Source organism: Rhea americana, unplaced genomic scaffold, assembly GCF_003343005.1.
Source record: "Rhea americana isolate MKP2758 unplaced genomic scaffold, rheAme1 scaffold_99, whole genome shotgun sequence".
Lineage (NCBI taxonomy): Eukaryota > Metazoa > Chordata > Aves > Rheiformes > Rheidae > Rhea > Rhea americana.
In genome coordinates this window covers 2,528,527-2,548,123 of record NW_028187188.1, presented here as the reverse complement: position 1 = coordinate 2,548,123, position 19,597 = coordinate 2,528,527, and the positions used below count along the sequence as shown (strand labels likewise).

The 19,597-nt window shown below is 38.1% G+C and overlaps 1 protein-coding gene across 4 annotated transcripts; it reads left to right on the top strand.

Moving 5' to 3' along the window:
• The first annotated feature begins 32 nt into the window (after positions 1-32).
• On the top strand, positions 33-18,420 carry INTS12 (integrator complex subunit 12). 4 transcript variants are annotated; one of them, XM_085325610.1, is made up of 8 exons: positions 33-206; positions 4,125-4,173; positions 8,224-8,389; positions 10,223-10,375; positions 10,859-11,046; positions 14,289-14,448; positions 15,718-15,870; positions 17,433-18,420. In XM_085325610.1, exons 3-8 carry the CDS (start codon positions 8,234-8,236, stop codon positions 18,018-18,020), a joined length of 1,398 nt encoding a protein of 465 aa, XP_085181736.1. In that variant the 5' UTR covers positions 33-206; positions 4,125-4,173; positions 8,224-8,233; the 3' UTR covers positions 18,021-18,420. The 4 variants fall into 4 exon arrangements, with proteins under 4 accessions (XP_085181736.1, XP_085181738.1, XP_085181737.1 ...); XM_085325611.1 differs by lacking the exon at positions 33-206 and adding an exon at positions 1,286-1,303; XM_085325612.1 differs by lacking the exon at positions 4,125-4,173.
• The last annotated feature ends 1,177 nt before the right edge of the window (positions 18,421-19,597 follow it).

The window sequence follows — 19,597 nt, the reverse complement described above, 5'->3', positions numbered from 1 at the left end:
TCCTCCCCTCCCGGCCTCTTCCGCGCGCGCGCCCGGAACTCGCGCTTCGGGGCTCCCGTTGCGCGGGGGGACGCGAAAGGCGGCGGACGCGGCCGGAGGCGGTGCGGGACGGGCCGGGACGGGCGCCGGCGGCCGCAGCTGCTGCTGCTTTTTCCTCCTCCTCCTCTCGCTCGGCCGCCCGCCCTCGTCGCGCCGCGGGCCTGCAGGTAGGGGAGAGGGCGCTGGGTGGAGGGGCCGGGGCTGCGCGGGACCCCTCCGCAGGCGCCGCCGCCCCCCGGCTCGGGGTTGGGGCGGCGACCCCGCGGGTGATGGCGGTTTGAAAAGAGCTTGAAGCCGTTGCAGGCCGTTACACCCCCGGTTACGGAAGGCTTTTATTTTCTTTTAAAGAACAGTTTTTAAATAAGAGGTCTTTCTTCGTTCTTAGAGGAAGTATTGGGGGAAGCATGCAGCAAATATGTTGCGAAGTATGAGGTTGTGGCTTTGACTTAGAAATTCGATTCTAGCTAAAATTTGGAGCTTCCATGTAGAAAWCACCAGAAAGATGATATTTAGGGCATTTGCACACCTGATGAGTTTAAAATAAGCAAATTGTTTACGTTAGGAAAGGGTGAAAAGGATAATGGAGAGAGAGATARGACAGTTTGCTAGTAATTTAAACCAATGAACAGTAACACCTGTCTAAACAGTGTCTTCAGGTCCATTTCTGCAGAGCTTTGAATGATGGTGGTAGTAGGTGTTACCGCACCTCAGATATATAGGCGTGATTATCTCATTTACCTGATTTTGACAAAACGATTTTTTTGTGGCAATGTAACTTTGTCAGAACAAAAACCTTTTGTAGGGAAGTAACTGTTTTGATTAAAAATAATGTGCAAAATGTTATTCTAATCTAATATGGAGCATATATTTACAACTAGGGCATAGTAACTTGCTTTGAACAGTAAATAATCTTAGGATAATAYCACTCAAAAGGGCTTTGAGAAACTTGCAATTGAATTAATTATGTACATATACGTAATGCATATACATAAGTGTATGTATAATCATGAAACAATGCAGAGGATCTTCTCTATTCCAAGTGAATTCTGTAAGTATCAGACACTATTGTTCTGTTACTTCTTTTACATTTGTTTTTCAATAATTTATTTTGATGTTTGATCAAATAATAACTAATCAGAAACATTCTTTAAGTTCCCACTGTTTTGCAGACAGATCTTATGAATAATCTCTCTCTGTGAACACTAGAATGGGATATCCAAAGGATTAAGCCTSTATCCTCTCTTATCTGTGCCCTTTATTTCAGGTGACTATCTGAAAAAAAGTAGTGGATCATAAGAAAAAAAAGTGAACAAAATCAAATCTCATATTAAAGAGGGCTAGAATTATACCTGAACAATAATTAGTTGGATAGGAAAACAAATACAGTATTGTATCAAAGTTGAGAATGTGGCAATAAAGATGCTGACTTGCCGGCCTAATAGGCTGTATAGAAACTAGCTGAAGAGGCTGAGGTAGTGCAGGAAAAAAATGGGATTATTTTCCTCTTAATAAATGATCTTTTTTTTTTACAAAAATAAATTAGGAAAAGATGCTTCAGATTTATGTATTAAAATCTGAGGAAGGGTCTAGACTCTCAGATTAGAAAAGAACATGAACTAAACTTATGAAATAAATAACATGAAATCAGTTTAAATCAGCTTATCTAAATTCTGAAATAACTTAAATGACTAAGCTGCTAACAAAATTGTGATGTTRCCAAAACACCCTTTCTGCCACAGATCTTCATTCACAGAATAGATGTGATGCCCTGGTAGCTGAGGGGGAGGAATCAGCGCAACCAGTTCAGAAACTGCAAAGCCTGAATCAAGCGTAGGAAACAAACAGGAGGAGCTAGTGCGCTGTGTGTAGTCACAAAACTATGAAATGATTCAGTTACTGACACGTGATCGGATAAATTGCATGGCTGGAGTTTTGTGATAGATGGAGACAGGCTGCCTGGGAAAGATGGGCAGRAAGAATAACGTGTGTAGAGTTGCCCTTTAAGTGAAGGAGCAGTTGGGGGTGTGTAGAATTCTTTGGTGGGATATGGGGGACAGTCACTGCAAGAGCTTGTGGGCCAGGAGCAGAGAAGGGGCCAGTAAGGGTGACAACATGGTGGGAATCTCTTATAGACAATTTAATTCAGAGGATAAAGTGGATGAATTCTTTAAGCAAGTTGAGGAAGTCTCCAGGTCACAACCTTCCCCAGCCTTTGCTGGGAAGGCAGTGTAGCGGGATACAAGCAATCCAGGAGATCAGTAGAGTGAGTTGAGAGTAACTACTTAATACTGGTATAGATGGGCCAATGCAAGGATGTGCTCTYCTGGATCTACTGCACATGAATAGGGAAGACTTGGCTGGAGACATGATAGCCAATGGCAACCTTGGCAATAGCAAACATGAAGTAGTGGAGCTCAAGCTCCTGAGGGGAGTGAGGAAGGCAAGTAGCAGAGTAAAGTCCCTGTGCTTCAGGAGAACAGACTTTGACTTCTTTAGGGAACAGTGAGGTGCCGTGAGAAGCAGCTCTGAAGGGCAAAGGAGCTCTCAGATGTAATTGGTATCAAACACAGTCTCCTGCAAGCCCAGGAACTGTCCGTCCTAATACTTAGGACAACAAGCAGATAAAGCAGGGGATGGGATTGATGAAGCAGGGAACTTGTAATGGAGCTCTGAAGCAAAACGGGCATATCCAGGAGGCAGAAGTGGAGACACGTTACAAAGGAGGAATATAGGAATATTGCCTGGACATGCAGGGATGGCATTAGGAAAGCCAAAGGGAAGCTAGAGTTGAACCCAGCAAGAGATATGAATGGTAACAAACTGCTTCTGTTGCATTGTCAGGGAAAGGATACACCAGGAAAATGTGGTGCTCTTGTTGAATGGGACAGGTCATTTAGTGACAGCGGACACCAGAGGCTGAAGTAATCAATGCCACTTTTGCCTCAGACTTCAGTGACAAGGTCTCCCAGGCCTTTGTGCCACAGGGCAGGGCTCAGGGCAAAAAGGAGCTGTTGGTTGTGGAAGACGATTGAAGCAAGAATTACCTGATATGAAAACTTGACCTGTACAAGACCATGGGACCAGATGGGCTGCACTCAAGGATGCCAAGAGAGCTGACAATATCATTGGAAAAGCACTGTTTGTCATCCTTGAAGGGTCATGGAGACTGGCAGAAATTCCAAAAGACTGTAGAAAGGCAAACCTTACACTCGTCTTCATAAAGGGCAAGAAGAGCAATCCARGGAACAGTAGGCTGGTCAGTCTCACTGCCTTATGTCCCTGGAAAGATGATGAAGGAAGTCCTCTGGGAAGTTGTTTCTGGGCATAGGAAGGTGGTGACTGGGGATGCCCAGCTTGGATTTAGCAAGTGTAAATCATGCCTGGTCACCTGTGTTGTCTTCTGTGGCAAAATGTAACTAGATTTGAAGATGAGGGGGGAGTAGCGAATGTAATCTACGGTGGACTTTAGGGAGGACCTAACAACAGCCTTTGTATACCTAAGAGGAGATGACTGAGAAGATGGAGTCACTGCTTCTACTCAGGTGCACTGCAGTGGAGTGAGAGACAGTGGGCACAAATTGAAACAGGGGAGGTTCCGTTTTGGTATACAGGAAAAAATATCCGCAATGAGGGCAGTCGAGCATCAATTGCCAAGAAAGCCTGTGGGTTCCCCGTCCTTCGAGGTTTTCGAGATCCAACTAGACAAGGTCCTGGGAAAGCTGATCTGTATCCACTGTTGACCATGCTTTGAGTAAGAAGTTGCAGAGGAYAACTTTGTGAGGTCCCTTCCGTCCTGAATGATTCCGTGATTCTTAATGTCTCGTTTGTGAGGACTAAAAAGCAGAAAATATGAGGCAATTATGTAACTTCAGCAATTTCAGACAAACTGGCTACTTTGGTATTGGCTGAAATACTAATTTAAAAGTATAGGTTAAACTAAGATGACTGTAGAATAGGATATAAAATAAAGGATACTGATACCAGTAACTCCATAAGAGAAGATTTTAGTCTAGTCTTCTAAAATTCTTTGGACAATATGCCAAATAAARGAGAACTGATTAATAAAATCGTTCTGATCATTACAGTTGCCTGGACTACTGAAGCCTTTGAGTTTTGAAATATCCCTTATGGAAGGTAAGTGAGAAATTATGTTGTCAGTAGTCGAAACCTGATTAAGAARTGAAAACAAAAACTGAGAATGAAAGTTCAGATTTTTTCTACTTTTAAGTTTTTCATTTGTTAAAAATAATATCCTTTATTAGGACTTAACATCAAGTCTAAAAGTGATCTGGAAAAGGTATTATTGGCAAAATTTACCACTGTCACAGTTACTAGATCAGTTGGGAAGAGAGAAAATCCTGAGAAACAGAGGAATCCAAAGGAGAGGGAAAAGGTATGAACTGATATGATGGTGATGGATTAAATTAATTATTGATAAACACAATGTAGCACATTGGAAGGAATAATTTGTGCTACTGTTCACGTTATGCAGTTTTAAGTTAACTAGACGATGAAGGTAGCTGTAAAGGAGATGTGAATGAAAGTCCTCCTTTCCATAATCAGTGTCAGGGAGAAATCTAAGTATTACAGCATTTATAAAGAATGGGTTTGATTAGTAGCATTGCAATATAAATTGATGGCTTGCACTTTTAGAAAGGAATGTTCAGTGATACACCGGTCTCTGAAAATAGTGGAAATAGGAGTTCAGAAACAGACTGATGAAAATGTGAGACTGACGATCTCTGAAAATGCAATGCAATTACAACCATTTAGGTAGAAGTAATGATGAAAAAATGTAATACGCTATAAAGACTTGCAAAACAATAGCTGGTAAATATGTGGAAAGAAAGGGGCTCTTGTACTCYAGGAAGAGTGACTATTAAGTTGAAAGACTACATATTCTGTGTAGCATTCCATTAAGTTTAGATGTCTTTGGCAAAAGAGAGTAGTTTGGTCAAGAGATGAGAAATTCAAAAAATTCTTAAGTGTTTATGTGAATGACAATCTACTGATCAACATTTTTTCCCCATAGGGATTTAAACCATGTAGGATAGTCCACATTGGGATGTTATTCCATGATTGTCCATCGTAGAGRGATTTTTAGTATTATTTCAGATACTTGAGAGTTTTATTACCACGTTTGATTTTTCTGTATGCATTGTCAAGCAGTCTTCTACAGTAGTGGAGTACTGTCATACAGAGACCTAGGCTGAGAAACATGTTTTTAGGTCTAGACTAGTGGTTTGGCCACTCAATTGCAAGAGTGCACTTGAGTTCTTGTCCCTGCTCCATGAGTTGTTTATGAATTCTGTTCAGTTACTACCTAATGCAAAACCAGTTCTACCCTGTGGTCAAAGATTATAACACAGCCCTCTAATCTCACGGGTGCATATCCAAACTGCAGCACAACAGCATGTCATGCTCACTTTTTTCCTATTTCTTTTTTCTTAAAATGTTTGGCTTCCACTGTAACAAGGATGTCAAGGAGCACTCTTCCCCAGAGTAGCCTATGGCTTCATGGTTAAAAGACTGTACTAGTTCTTGCTCCAGAACTATTCAGTTGCTGTATATTGACTTCAACACAAGAGTAGCAGTTTGAGTGAAAGCATGAATGAATGCAATTGGACCTTGACTTTCTAAGTACCAAACCTGTGATCTGATCTGTGAACTCCTGGAAGAGACCTCTATCAAAAGCAGGTTATTGGACCAGGCAAATTTTCATTTAGCTTGGTTGATGGTTGTGTCATTGTGGTCCACTCAAGAGAGTGTGTTTATCAATTTAATTTTTGCAGATGATGCTATATTAAGATAGCAATTGATCTRTTCATCTTCCTATCACATATATTTTCCTTCTTTAACTTAAAAATAGATTTTTTTAACCTGAAAATACATACCTGAACTGAGCATATGTATACATCAAGCTTCAAATTACAGCATACTTGAGCTGTTTAATAAACTTAGATTCCTCCCTTCTCATGAAAATTTTCTGATGCTATTTTTGTTATAAACGTACTGGCCTATGACATTATTACAATTTACCGCTCAGACCAGAGAGGGGGTTGCTGCAATTTCATGCATAAATAAAATAATAAATAGTAGGCCACTTCTAAGTTCTTGATTTTTACGGTTGCTTTACAATAAATGTCTTTAAAAGGCTAGCACTAGATGTGAATCTGGAAGGTGTTACCTTCAGAAAGACAAAAATGGGATTGGTATGCTTACAGTTGCTTTCTGAGAGCTCTTAATTCTGGAAGCATCCTGAATTGGCTACTAATGACTGTTGAGGCTCCCTGTTCCTTATGTACGCAAGTATTTATTCCCACGAAAAGCCTCAGAAAAGAACTTAAAGGCTTTTCTTTTTTTTTTTGAACAGACCATTATTCCAAATTTCTGTAATTGAGGTTGCAATTCTACTGGTTTTATGCAGCAGAGGATTTAGCAGAGTCCTAGTTTAAGATTATTTGATATTGAAACTTGGAAGCCATAAACACAGAACAAAAAATTAGAACAGATGAGTTACCCACACAACTCGAGAATGGTCTGAAACTTTATCAGAGGTATGGGTTTGAAAAAAAAAGRGGGTATACTTGCCCTATGCACTGAATTCACTTTTTCTAAACATCAGAGAGAGGCCGAGTTGCCCTGAATGRGGCTTGCACTGTGGTCTCTGCTCAGTCAGAGAAAAAAACAGTTACTGGTGTTCAGTACTTACTGGAGTACTGGAAAATGATTTGACAAGTAGCAAAGATTAAGGAGTAGAGAAAAGGTTCTTGAAGAAGGTTGTTAACTCTCTGCCGGGTCCACTGATAAAATCTGTATGAAGTCTATTGGATTTTGAACTCCTTGATGATCTTGGCAGAGTGATTCTCTGGTGTCTCGTGAAAAGCCCAGCATGAGATAAAGGTTCCTGGAGACTTCTGGAGTCGAGGCAGCAGCCCGCCGCTGCTGGTGTWTCTGCTAGGGTGGTAGAGGCTCGCTGCCTTGAATATCAAAAGGAGTTCAATCCTGCGAGACCTCGGAAGCTCCACCTGAAAAACGTTGTCCAAGCAGCGCTTTTGAGCGGAGCTAATGAAAGCTCTTTTAAGGATCTCTTCTAGCTTATTGCAGAAGAAATAAAATGTCTTAATACATTTCAAATGAAGTTTGAAGGGATGATTAAGAACGCGCKCTCTCATCTGTTTCAGAAAAGTGCAGGAGCTTGCCTTTCCTGTGTTTCTCCTCACTTTGGTAGCTGTTAATTGCTGYTTGAGTTACAAGACTACCTTTCTCTGGGGGGAGAATTTCTGATGTAATTGCAGTTCCTTTTTGAAGAAATTAACAGAGAAAGTTCCTGAGTGCAGAAAGCTATTCCTATCAAGCAGAGATTTTTTTTTTAAGTTCATTCTGCCCCTTTCCTCACTTCATTCCATTTACATAAACAGTCAGCATTTAAAAGTCCTGAATARTCTTCACTTGATATGAAAACCAGTTGACTGTCACAAGGGGACTTGGATAAATAATTGAGTCTGGGTTGTAAATTTTCTTGCTGCTTCAGCTAAATTTAAAAATAGACAACTATTTTTTTCAGATTTTTTAAAAGATACATAGAATTGTGAACTAGCTGTTTTATATCTTCTCATTGCACGTTACAATAAGCTGTTCTTTTGAAAAGTACTAAAAGTGATTTTTTCTGCAAGATATTCTTCTATGTTATTGTCAAATGAGCAATGAGATAAATCATTGTATGTGCAACTTTAATGTTAAGAAGTCTGTAAATTGCTTTTCATGAAGTTTACACTTTTACATGTATTTCAGTATTCTGTGTGTGTAGTGTATCAAGATTATGGAATATTTGTTCCATTTATGTAACTATGATGAGTTTAGTTTCTGAACATCAGATGTACCAAAGTACGAATCTGACATCATTTCAGATGTAAAGCTAAATTCAAGTTCTGTTTTTCTTAAGTTCACAGTCATTTTCTAACGTTGATTAGAAGTGATCAATTTTCATGGTTATAGTTTTCATCCCAATTATGTGATCTTCATTTATTTTATTTTATTTATAATTAATGTATTGCCTGAGTTGTGATTTAATGCAATGCACTTNAGAAATTCTGTGAGATAGTTACCTGTGGTGTTTGAGTTATGCACTACATGAATAAAGGTCTCTGTTTTTCTTTTCTTTTTTTTTTGTTCTTCCTTCAGAGTTACTGCTATGGCTACTACAGTGAACTTGGAGCTTGATCCCATTTTTCTGAAAGCCCTGGGCTTCTTGCATTCAAAGAGTAAGGATTCCGCTGAAAAGCTGAAAGCACTTCTCGATGAGTCTTTGGCCAGAGGAACCGATTCAAGCTATCGTCCTTCTCAGAAGGTATTAGTATTGAGAGGGCATGGGTCATTCTCATGTACTTTATTAAAGCTCTAGCTGTTCGCAGTTTTATAGCTGAAATCTTAAGAGAATCAGAAATGGAGGGAAAAGAAAAAGTAATTGTGGAGCGTTCACATTGATCATTCTTCCTTTATGCAGCATGCTCCATTCCATTAATTGAAGTTAATGAAAAAGAATTCTCTTTACCTTATTTGTATGTTCAGACCTGCAAAAGAGCTATTCTGCACTATATTGCAAGTGTTGTGACTTTTTAATAATATATTTTTGTATTTGATTGATGTCCAATATGAAAAATTATTTTTCATCTACGGAAAATTGCTGAAGATGTGCTTGAGAGAGTATTTGATTCTGAGATTAGTGTATGAAAATAACCAAGCAAGGAAAACCCAGTATTACTCTTTTTATAGCCACATGGATAATGAGATTATAGTCTCCCCTTGGATGCCCATGTTAGGCTGGCATGTTCTAATGATGGCTTATTTGCTAATACATTAGTAATATGGTGTTTCTATATGTTTGCAGTTCCAAATAATAAAAAAAATAGGGATATAAGGCACTGTTACTCCTACAGCATCTATGATGTTTGTACTATATGATCTAACTCTACTCAAATTGTTAACTCTYTTAAACCTAAATGATAGCTCCCTCTAAATCAGGTCTCAAAACCCTCAGGATCCCTCTGTGTCAGAGCTTAAATAAATAYTGGTTTTGTAGTTTAAAGAGGAAGCAGGGAAGTGGAGTAACACCTCTAAGAGACTTCGAAAGCTGATTCTGATGACAGCCCAGCTGGTAGTCACCTGGTTGCAGGTGAGACTGAGGCTAGGGGAAGAATTCTTTTGTTCCCCTGTCCTCCCKGTGTCTCCAGTATCAGCTGGACAGCAAAGCCCAGAAAATAGAAAAAAATAGAAAAAAATAGAAGAATTCCTTTCCATGCATTCCTGGGCTGCAGGATTAGTTTGTTGTTGACATTGAAGTGTGAGAACCAAGTGAGGACCACAGGGACACCATAGTCARGCACAAGAAGAAATACATTTATGACTCTGGATTTGACAGAAAGTCAGTAAACTTGCAGGGCTGAAGCTCAAGGCTCAGGACCAGTCCCAGTATACAGCAGAGAATTAACCGTATCTTACCAAGATAGAGGGAGATACCTTGCTTGAATGCTTTGCTGTGAATAATCACTGATTTACAGACTTGCTTGCTTATTATCCATTGCTGACACTAATGCATAACTAATAAGAACTATCGATTTCTGTTGAGATGTATATCTAAATGTATTAACCTGAAAGGTGAATATGGACTGAGATTAAGCACAGGTCAATATTTTTCTCCATGAGGGAATGAAGTATTGATGTCCGGTGATATCAGATGTCAACTTATATTTTCAGCATACATTGAATTTTTGTCTTCAGCACTATCTGAAAATTCGTGTTCATTATCTTATTGAATTTTTAAAGCAGGAAAGTTTTTCCTTTTTAATTAATGTTTCAAAGGAAAGCTGTCTTTAGCAAAGAAACTTTTTTCTCTGCTGAGATAAAGGTGAGTGATAAGGAGGAGGTTTTAGTGAGTTTAAGCTACAGTCAATTACTAATTTGTGAATGTGATATGAAAAAGTTTTAAAATTTTACATATATTTATAAAATATAATGTATGTGTATATGCAGACATACATAGGTRAGCAGTTATTTGACATGGAATGTCATTCCATGCTTTTACATGTATGTAGAAGACATGTTTGCCTAGCCTGCAATCTAATAGGAAAGTGGGAAGTAAACTCTTGTAGCATTTGCCCAATTTTTGTTTCTTTTGTTTTAGGAAGTAGAGCAACCAAAAGTATCTGTTACCAAACCTATTTCCAGTAAGCAAGAGCCTAAAGCTTCTTCTAGTTTGCCTTCAGGCAACAACAATGGCAAGTCTACTGTGTCAGAGAAGGTGAAAAAAGAAACAGAAAAGAGATCTAGTGATAAAGTAAGTCTAATTTTTTTTTCACTAATGAAAAAGCATAACATTTGGAAATGTTATAGACAAGTTTTCTTCATGTATAACTTGTATAACTTAAGTCTTACCTAATTGTCCATAACCTATGAGCTATCTTAAGCAATCATGTTGCTGTGTAGGCAGTACRACAAAGATTTTGTTGTATTTATTCTCCAAATGCTTTAAACATACTAAATTTTTCTGAAGAAGTTAATAAAATGTAGCAATCTGAAATGCATGTTTCCCAGAGCAATCGGATTTCAAGCTGAATTTTTCTAATTCCTAAACATTTTGGACAAAATATGCATCTAAGGCAAAAGTTTGCTGTGTATGCTGTGTATACTTCCTGTACTGTCATCTGTAAGAATGCTGTTACACTCTTACACTGTTAATCTAGTTTTCCCAGTCACTTTTTTGTTTTAATAATATCCATTAGCTTCCTGCTTTTTCACATTGTCTACCTATGTTTAATAGATGAAAGGGGAAACTGCTGAAGCAATTGATGCTCCAAAGAAACCAAGGCTAGAAAAGCAAGAGGCTCGTTCATCTCCTATTACTGTTCAGACAAGCAAGGATTTATCCATGCCTGATYTATCTAGCTTTGAGGAAACTAGTGCTGATGACTTTGCTATGGAAATGGGTTTGGCCTGTGTTGTTTGCAGGTGAGTCAACATTGTTGCATTGCAATTGTGCAGTTACTTTTTTGTTTTGTGTGCATACCATTTAGCTAACGTTTTTCGAAGATTTTATGCTGGAAATCACTTAAGCACCCATCTAAAATTAGTAATACCTTTAAGCATCCTTCATGAATAAGAATGGCTTCTTGAAAATGGAGCCTTTAATGGGAAAACATAACTTTTCTCCTTCAGGAAAGATAAAGTCAAAAATAATTAAGTCAGACAAGATGCAAATTATTTTTGACACTGATTATCGATTACTAGAAGACAATATGAAGTATTAATAGCTAATGATAAGCAGTGCTTAAAAAAAAGTTCTTTTCTGTGGAAGTACTCGTTTTAGTGGCATCTTTGAGTTCTCTGTGTGTTGCTCCTCTCTCCATAACTCTTTGCCATTTGTTTACGCATAACCATGTTGTTTCGGTTAACCTTGTAAATGTGTTACGTCCTCTAGTCGAGGCAGGTTCTTTTTACATTCCAATAAAGGCTCTAAAATTGGAACTTAACACTGGATGGATTGTTAACAGAATGTTGTTAAAAGAAGTAAGATTTGCAAGGAAGTAAAATATAAAATGTGTTTTGAATATGCTCCCTGGGATCAAATCACTTCAGTAAGGATTTGGTTTCATAGTTGGTTTATGTTCCTGCAAGTCTGCACTACTGCCAAAAGGAACAGTTTGACTTTCCCCATTGGTGCCTTTTTCCCTGCCCCGTTCAGGGAGTGTACTGCCCACACAGCTGAGTGATCAGCTGGATCAGTTCCCTTTCAGCTTTTTTCAGTATGCTTAGATTTCAGTCAGCTTAGTGAGTGTAATGTGCTGGCAYGTGGGTGGAATGTGGGGCGAAGATAGCAAAGAAGATGAGGCTGGCTTTTCCGTGGCTATAGGTATTCTAGCTCAGCTTAAACCTATTGGGAAAGTATGTCCTTTATAACTTCGTTCTTCAGCCATTACTATGGTCATTCCTGTTGTGAAGATGAGATGACTTAACTAATCATGGATTGATGAGATTTCATGTCACATTATTCTCATGYACTAGCTTGAATGTTTAGCTGCTTATTATAGACGTTAAAAAAGAAAGAACAGTTGAAACACTTGAAATGTAAAATATGAAAGCAGTATTTCAATTTTACCTTTTTTTCCTTCTCATTCTGTTTCTGCTKTCTCTTAAAGGAACAAAGCTCTGTTTGACGATATTTTTAAATGGTACTAAAACCAGCAAGTTATTAACTCATTTAGCAGGAGGAGAGGAAGAAAAGTTTGGTTTAGATGGTCTTGAGCTGCTGTGGTGTACTGATTCTGCATCTCCCAAGGCAAAGAAAAACATGCACAGGCATAATGAGAAATGAGCAGTAAAGAAAGAAAATGAGCTTCTGTGCCTACTGTGGCTAACAGCTTGTTTTGAAGAGCRTAGGCCAGGAACGTGGTTCCATTAGCTGTTCCATAATCGATGCTTAACCTGYCTGCTGAAGGCATTGCTTCTTAGCTAATCATTATGGTCACAATTTCATAGAGCTCTTACAAGAGATTTATCTATCTTGACTAACTAAACTAGACTCTTATTAAACTGACACTGGAGGGAGGGAGAAGTGCAGCAGGAAAAAAAACAGCCTATTAGAGAGAAGATGGCATCAGTCACCCAAGGCTTAGGATTTGTTTTAATTTTAGATGTAACCTGCTAGAGTTGATATCATTCGATTCTAGAAAAACAAGAGTCACTGATATGGCTCTCCAGTTACATGAAGAAATATGGCATGCAATTTGCAGGTGATGGTGAACACCCCCCCCCCCCCCCACCCCCCAAAAAGAAAAAAAAAAAAAAAAAAAAGATTTCCTAGAAAAAAAATCTGAAACAGCCTTATCTTTTATGAATAAGTTAATTCTTGTGTTTGTTTTATGCAGGTAAAAAAAATATTAACTTTGTTTCTTGATTAACAGATGATCTTACRATAAGGCAAATTTAACTTGGTTTTGGACATGAAAAGTTCAAGTTCTAATCAGTCTAGGATTGTTCTTTCATAATTTTAAGATAGGATGATGTATCTTCTCCCCCGAGATGTGATTGAAACACCACTGCTTTGTTCTGACCCAATTTATTTAGGAAAAAACAAACAAACAAAATGACATTTGAAATACTGTCAACCTAAAATAAAAGGTGCTGGAATTTCTGAAAGATTTCTTCCTCTCCCCCCTCCCCTTTTTTTTAATAGTCCATTTGAAAAAGAAATATTGCTTAAAAAATGCTCTAGTGGCCATATGGACAATATCTTCTGACTTCATTTTCCTGTTATAGAAAGAAATAAGGTATTACCTTTTCCCACCCATCCACAAATAGAGTTTCCATGGTTACCTGGATACCTGCTCCTCAGGGATATGAGCAAAAGCAGCTTAGCAATTAAATAGCCTGATTTGTCATCTGAAAGAAGAAATCATTAGGAAAGTGGTATTTGGCTAATTCACAGACATACTTCCAGTCATGTGTATATCACTAATTTGTCATTTATACAGCRTGATTACTTTCACCAGAGGCCCACATAAAATTAAGTCCTCATCACCAGCTTACATGTTTGCTTCAAGGCAGCACTGCATAGTTAATCCTCTCTGTTCCATCTTTCCATGATTTTGGTATTATCTCAAATTCCAAGTGTCTGTGTAGTAGGGGCCAGCAGAATGGCTAATAAAACATCTGTGAAGTAGTATAAATTTTGCATGATGATACTTTTAAATCCTTGAACAGAAAACATTCTTACATGGTTGTTATTGAGAAATTATTTGTTCTTGAACTATATTGCTCAAAAGCTTACGGCAAAATTATCCAAATGTAGACTAGGCCTTTGGATGCTACTATGACGGGGAAGTCATATCATTGATATGCAGTGAGTCATTCATAAAATCCCCAGGTGAAGTAAAGCAAATGAGATTTAAATTCCTGGTATAAAAATCAAACAGGTAAGCAATGTCATATATGCACATTTAATACTATAAAATTTCTAGATTTTCTTGAGAGAGCTGACATTAAAAAAAAAATAATGTAAAGTTTCTAAAACATTTGTTAGGAAGAACTCRTACCAGAATAAAGGAATATATTTCATTTGCCACAAGGTGGAAAATATATGTGAGACCAAAAATATTTTTAGTTTTTATATTAAGCCTTGCAAAATTTGCAACAATTGGATAATCCTTAAAGTACTTTCTCCCATAATCTGTTCTTAACTATTTGCTCTGCAGGCAAATGACAGTTACTTCTGGGAATCAGTTAGTGGAGTGTCAGGAGTGCCATAATCTCTACCACCAGGATTGCCATAAACCTCAGGTGACAGACAAGGAAGCGAATGATCCTCGACTTGTTTGGTATTGTGCACGCTGTACTAGACAGATGAAGAGAATGGTAGGAGTCATTTCTTTTGTCTAGCGTTGAACACTACTTGAATACAGCAGGCTATTTCTAGTATCCAAGGGGTTTTTATTTTGTTTTGTTTTTAAGGTTACAGAAATCTTTAGAAGCATATTCAAGAACCATTTTTCACAGTAGTGTTTCTATTGCTGCTGCTGTGCTGCTTAAAGTAACATCTGAAAGAGCAGTAATGTTAGACAATGCTTTTTTAGAAGCAAAAGTTGAGTAAAGAAGAGTCAAATAAGATTCTTTCTACTTGGTAAGCAGTCGTTTAAAAACATTTTTATTTCAGATGGTTCTGACTTTTCGTACAAATCTACCATATAGCCCTATAGTTTTAGTTTTCATCTCAGYTGTGGAAATGAATATTTTCTTCTAACAATAGTCTGCAAATTTTGGTCCAGATATGAAGTGCTAAGTGTTCTGAGGCTCCATATTAAGCTGCGGAGTAGCACCTTCATGGAAAAAATCCTTTTATTTTGATTCGTCTGTGTGTTAATCTCTAAACAAAGAAACAAATTATTCTTGATGCCACAGAGTTAGTCCGCTCATTTCATTGTGAGAAAGAAAGGTTGGAGTAGGAAAACATCTTTGGGTGCACTGAATGTTAATTGTTAGTTCGCCCATCTTTAGTCGTCATCATGCATCAGAAAATGTTCTGTTTGGATCTATTTTATGGTAGTTTAGCAAGCTGTTATTTGTTGAAATGGCTTTAATAAAGAAGCAAGAGAATGAGACAATGTAAGATCCTGGCCCAGGAGCAATCATCACTTTGAACTGTTTTAAGTCAGTTGTTGCATGGGATACGTCTTGCAGCAATTCAMCCTTTCCCTTCAAGATGCCAGGCTCCTCTCTTTGTTTTGACATAAATTTTATGCTCTTACCTGCCATTTCTTAGTGGACTCCCATGGCCTGGGTCCCAGTACTGCTGGGTTCTGTCCATATCTTCAAGTTCACCCTTCTCCTTCCTCTTATGAAGGCCCTGTGCTTTCCTATTCCCTGAGTAACAACACTGCCTCTCTCCGCGCTGAAATAGCAAGTTCTATTCAGTATGCTTTTTTTGGTCAGACTCTCTCCAATACCATACTCAGCACCACTCCCACAGCTGCAGTCTTGACTTATTTCTTGGACACTGTTCAGCTGGAAATCTAGTACTATAWAGGCCAGAATGCAATCTGATAATGCTCATGGTTTTTATTAAATGTTATGCTCAATGTTATGRAGGCCATAACTAATTTGGGGCTTTTTCTACCACTTATGTAGGCTCAAAAGACACAAAAACCACCTCAAAAACCAGCTCCTGCTGTGGTTTCGGTTGCACCAGCTGTGAAAGATCCATTGGTCAAGAAGCCGGAAATTAAGTTAAAACTTGATACTCCACCAGCTTTTCTAGCATTCAAGAGAACAGAAGTCAAGGTAATGTAGTTTAAATTTTCCAGAGGAAGAGTTTACGTTTCATTGCACAGATATGATAATTTTAATTAGGCCAGTCTTTCCTCACAAGAATCACAACTGAAAATAGTCTGCTATTCCCTGTGTACTAAGTAGTACCATAGCATAGTTGTTTTGCATTAGCACTAAAAAAACCCAAAGTTCTCAATTYAATTATGAGTCCCTAAAGCATCTAGCTCTTGACTATATTTTTATTTTACAGAGGAGAGAACAGAATTTACTCAGGGGATTTTTTTTAATGATATTTTGTACAAGTAGGAGCCCTTATAATTGTATAAAAGATACGATTTGCTCTCTGGCCAAGTAACATATGCRTATTTCGGTAATTAGAAGGCTTCTTCTCATGATAATAGGGAAACCAGGCTGATCCCCGTGAGATTGAATTTAGAAAGGTACTCCTTCTCATATATGTTGTCACATGTTTCTGCTTCTCTGAGTTATTCAATACAAACTGTTATGAGTTGGTTAAAGGTAGTAAACCAGAAACAGCATGGTAAATAACAAAGTAGTCGAGCAAACCATGACTTATCTAGGAAAGCACATCCATAACTCAAAACCATGGTGATTTATTCAYGTGCTCCAAGTTATGTTTGCAGTTGCTTTGCCTGCATGGAAACAGTTGTGAATAATACGGTGACTACAGCTCAAGCACTTACATGTGTAAATAGCTTTTTTCACTGCAGCAGAATTACTTATGTTCCTAAATGGGGTTGTAGGAATGCAGTCCAATTCCATCCATCATCTTACTATTTACAAAATATCTGAATATACTATGGAAGAGATACAATTTGAATATAGGATTTTAATTTTAGTTTTGACTCTGCCCTTTATAGCTCTGGTTTGATAATTCAGCATGTGTATTATCCCCAACTGAAAATGAGAGCAGGTAGTAGTGAGGTGTGGGAACCACAGTTAYGTCTGCAGAAAGTTTGTCCATTACGCTGCCTGAATGGGAAGACTAAAGGAAGGAAGGCCAGTGACTTTTTAAGGTTTTTAATTATGTATTGTGGTGAAGAAACAACAGGGGAAGGAAAAGGAAAGTTTAGGCACTCCTGTTTTAGCCAAAAGACTGTAATTCTGCAGTATCTAATTGCTCAGGGTCTGATTTTTGTCTGAGCATCTGTCATCTTGTTAAAAAGCACAGGTAACCACAGTAAACAATAAAAACTAGGCAATTGCCTCCATCATTTATACTTCACAAATTTGGGCTTTTTGTAATTACTTCAGTTAAACCATCTTTTATAGTTTATTGAGAGATCATGATGCCATATGGTAGCCTGTTAGCTGTACAGACGAAGAGAAAGAAGAGGTATAATATTGGATTTATTTGCTTGGGAAATTAAAAGTCAGCTGCACCTGTGTCCTTTCCTTTCTTTGTTAATGCTTTTAATCGTAGTGGCCAGTGATAAAATACTGTCCAATGGGTGTTCCTGGGGAAAAAAACAAAACAGAAGCTTGATCTGTTCTCACCATGATGTATTACATACATAAATGTCACTATAATAAGAATGGCTTGTTTATTTTAGACCTCAGCAGCAGTTTCGGGGACCTCAGCCAGTACAAGTGTTTCCTCTTCAGCAACCAGTGGCCTTACGGGATGGGCTGCTTTTGCAGTCAAAACCTCCTCTGCCAGTCCATCAACTGCCAAACTGGGATCAACAGCGCAGAGCGCCAGTGGGAAACCGGCAGCTTCTTCTAATAATCAGAAACCTGTGGGCTTGTCGGGGTTGGCAACTTCCAAACCAGGACTAGGGTCAAAAATACCTTCAGCTAACAACAGCACAAACCCTGTTCAGCTGAAGCCACCTCCACCTCTGACACTGGGAAAAACCACTCTCAGCCGTTCGGTAAGCAGCGACAATGTCAGCAAAGTAGGTCTTCCTAGTCCCAGCAGCACTGTGCCCAGCAGCAGCAGCAGCAGCCAGGTGCCCAGTGGGAATGGCAACAGTGGGACCACGGGTAACAGCGGGAGCAGTGCAAGCAAAACAGCAGCAGATACTGGTAATCAGTCGGCCTCCCTGAAAGGCCCAACTTCTCAGGAATCTCAGCTAAATGCTATGAAAAGGTTACAAATGGTCAAGAAGAAAGCCGCTCAAAAGAAACTCAAGAAGTAGGACAGCTGCTTGTTAATTTTGTTRGTAGTGTTCCATAAAACAACAGCATTGATGTTTTTCTCAAAAAAAAACAAAACAAAACAAAAAACTCCCAGTTACTAGGCTGAAACAGTAATTAAATCAGGGAAGACCAAAACCTATGTTCTACAGGAGGTCAGACTTGGATGATCCTAGCAGTTCTCTCTGACTTCACAAATCTATGAGTTGAATACGATGGAGGAATATTCGTTAGAATATGCCTACTGTTTTTTAGCCCAAAGCTCTGAAATATGATGTTAAACTTGGATTTTTTTTCACATATAAAGAAAATATTTGTGTGCACCCTTCATAAATTGGACTTCCAGATCCTGTCATTCTTAAACAGCATTATTAATAAAAGTGTTGTTAATCTGGGACATCATCACTGCTTTTCTTTCATACTTCATTTTCCAAGAAATGCTTCTGTTGTTCAGGGTTGTCTACATTATGCAAAATTAATGAAGTTAATCCTAAATTATACAGTTCCTCAGGGGGAAAAATCTATTTTCTTTAAATTAACAATGAAACAATATATTCTATTTGAAGTGAGAATTCTAAGTGACCTTTTTATCTTTATATACTGGGAAACTTCATTGGTCACATTGTTGCTGTTGTAATCCTCAGASGAAAAGAGTGTTGGCAAAAGGTGAATGGCCCCTAACCTGAAATAAGAGTGAAAGAGAACTAAAACTATTTTCAAGCTCTTTTAAACTATGAAGAAACTTAAGACTGTCCTATTATAAAATTAATGGAAAATAAGTGGAAAACAGTATCTATTTGAATTAAATAGACAATTCAGTTGAGCCACATTTAAAACATAGTGAATTCATTTCTTATATTTTGATGATGTGAGAGAAGGAAATATAGAAGAAAACAGAAGGAAATACCTTGGGAGCCYATATGTTAGCTCCATTTCTGGCCCACCTGAAACATAAGACCTTTCAATCACGTAAGTATTCCATGCTGTAAGTACTGCTGTTAAATTCATAAGTCTTGCATGGGTTAAAGTAGTAATGCCTGCTAGCCTTTGTTGGAAAATGTAACTTCCAGTCTCATAACTGTTGTACTGTAGCCTTTATGATTGTTATTTAAAATACAGTAAAATCACTGCCTTCTTGTGTAAGGGCATGCAAATCTCTTTAATCTGGTATAGTTAGTGACAGTGTTGGTCACTAAAGTCTGTATACAAAGTTCACTAAAAACCTTCTTCTAACCCTTCTAGCCGGTGTTTTGGGGGTTTTGCTGTGGTTTGTTTTTTTTTTTAAAAAAATATATTTATTAGAGTTTCAAATCAGTAGGAAAAGCTTTTTCAGCAGTTTTGGTGGGATGGTATAGACAAATAGGTGTATACAAATGCACGTCTTCCTTCATTTTATTCAAAGTAGCAAATGGATCTTGTATATTCCAGAAGTTCCTTTTTTTTTTCCCTCCCCTTGGTGGTTTGTCTTTCAGAAGGAAGATTCTGCTCATGAATGCTTCCTCAAACCTGCTGAAGGGCTCATATATTTAAATTTATTTTAAAATATTGCTAAATTTCTGAAAGGCTCTTTCAAGGCTTG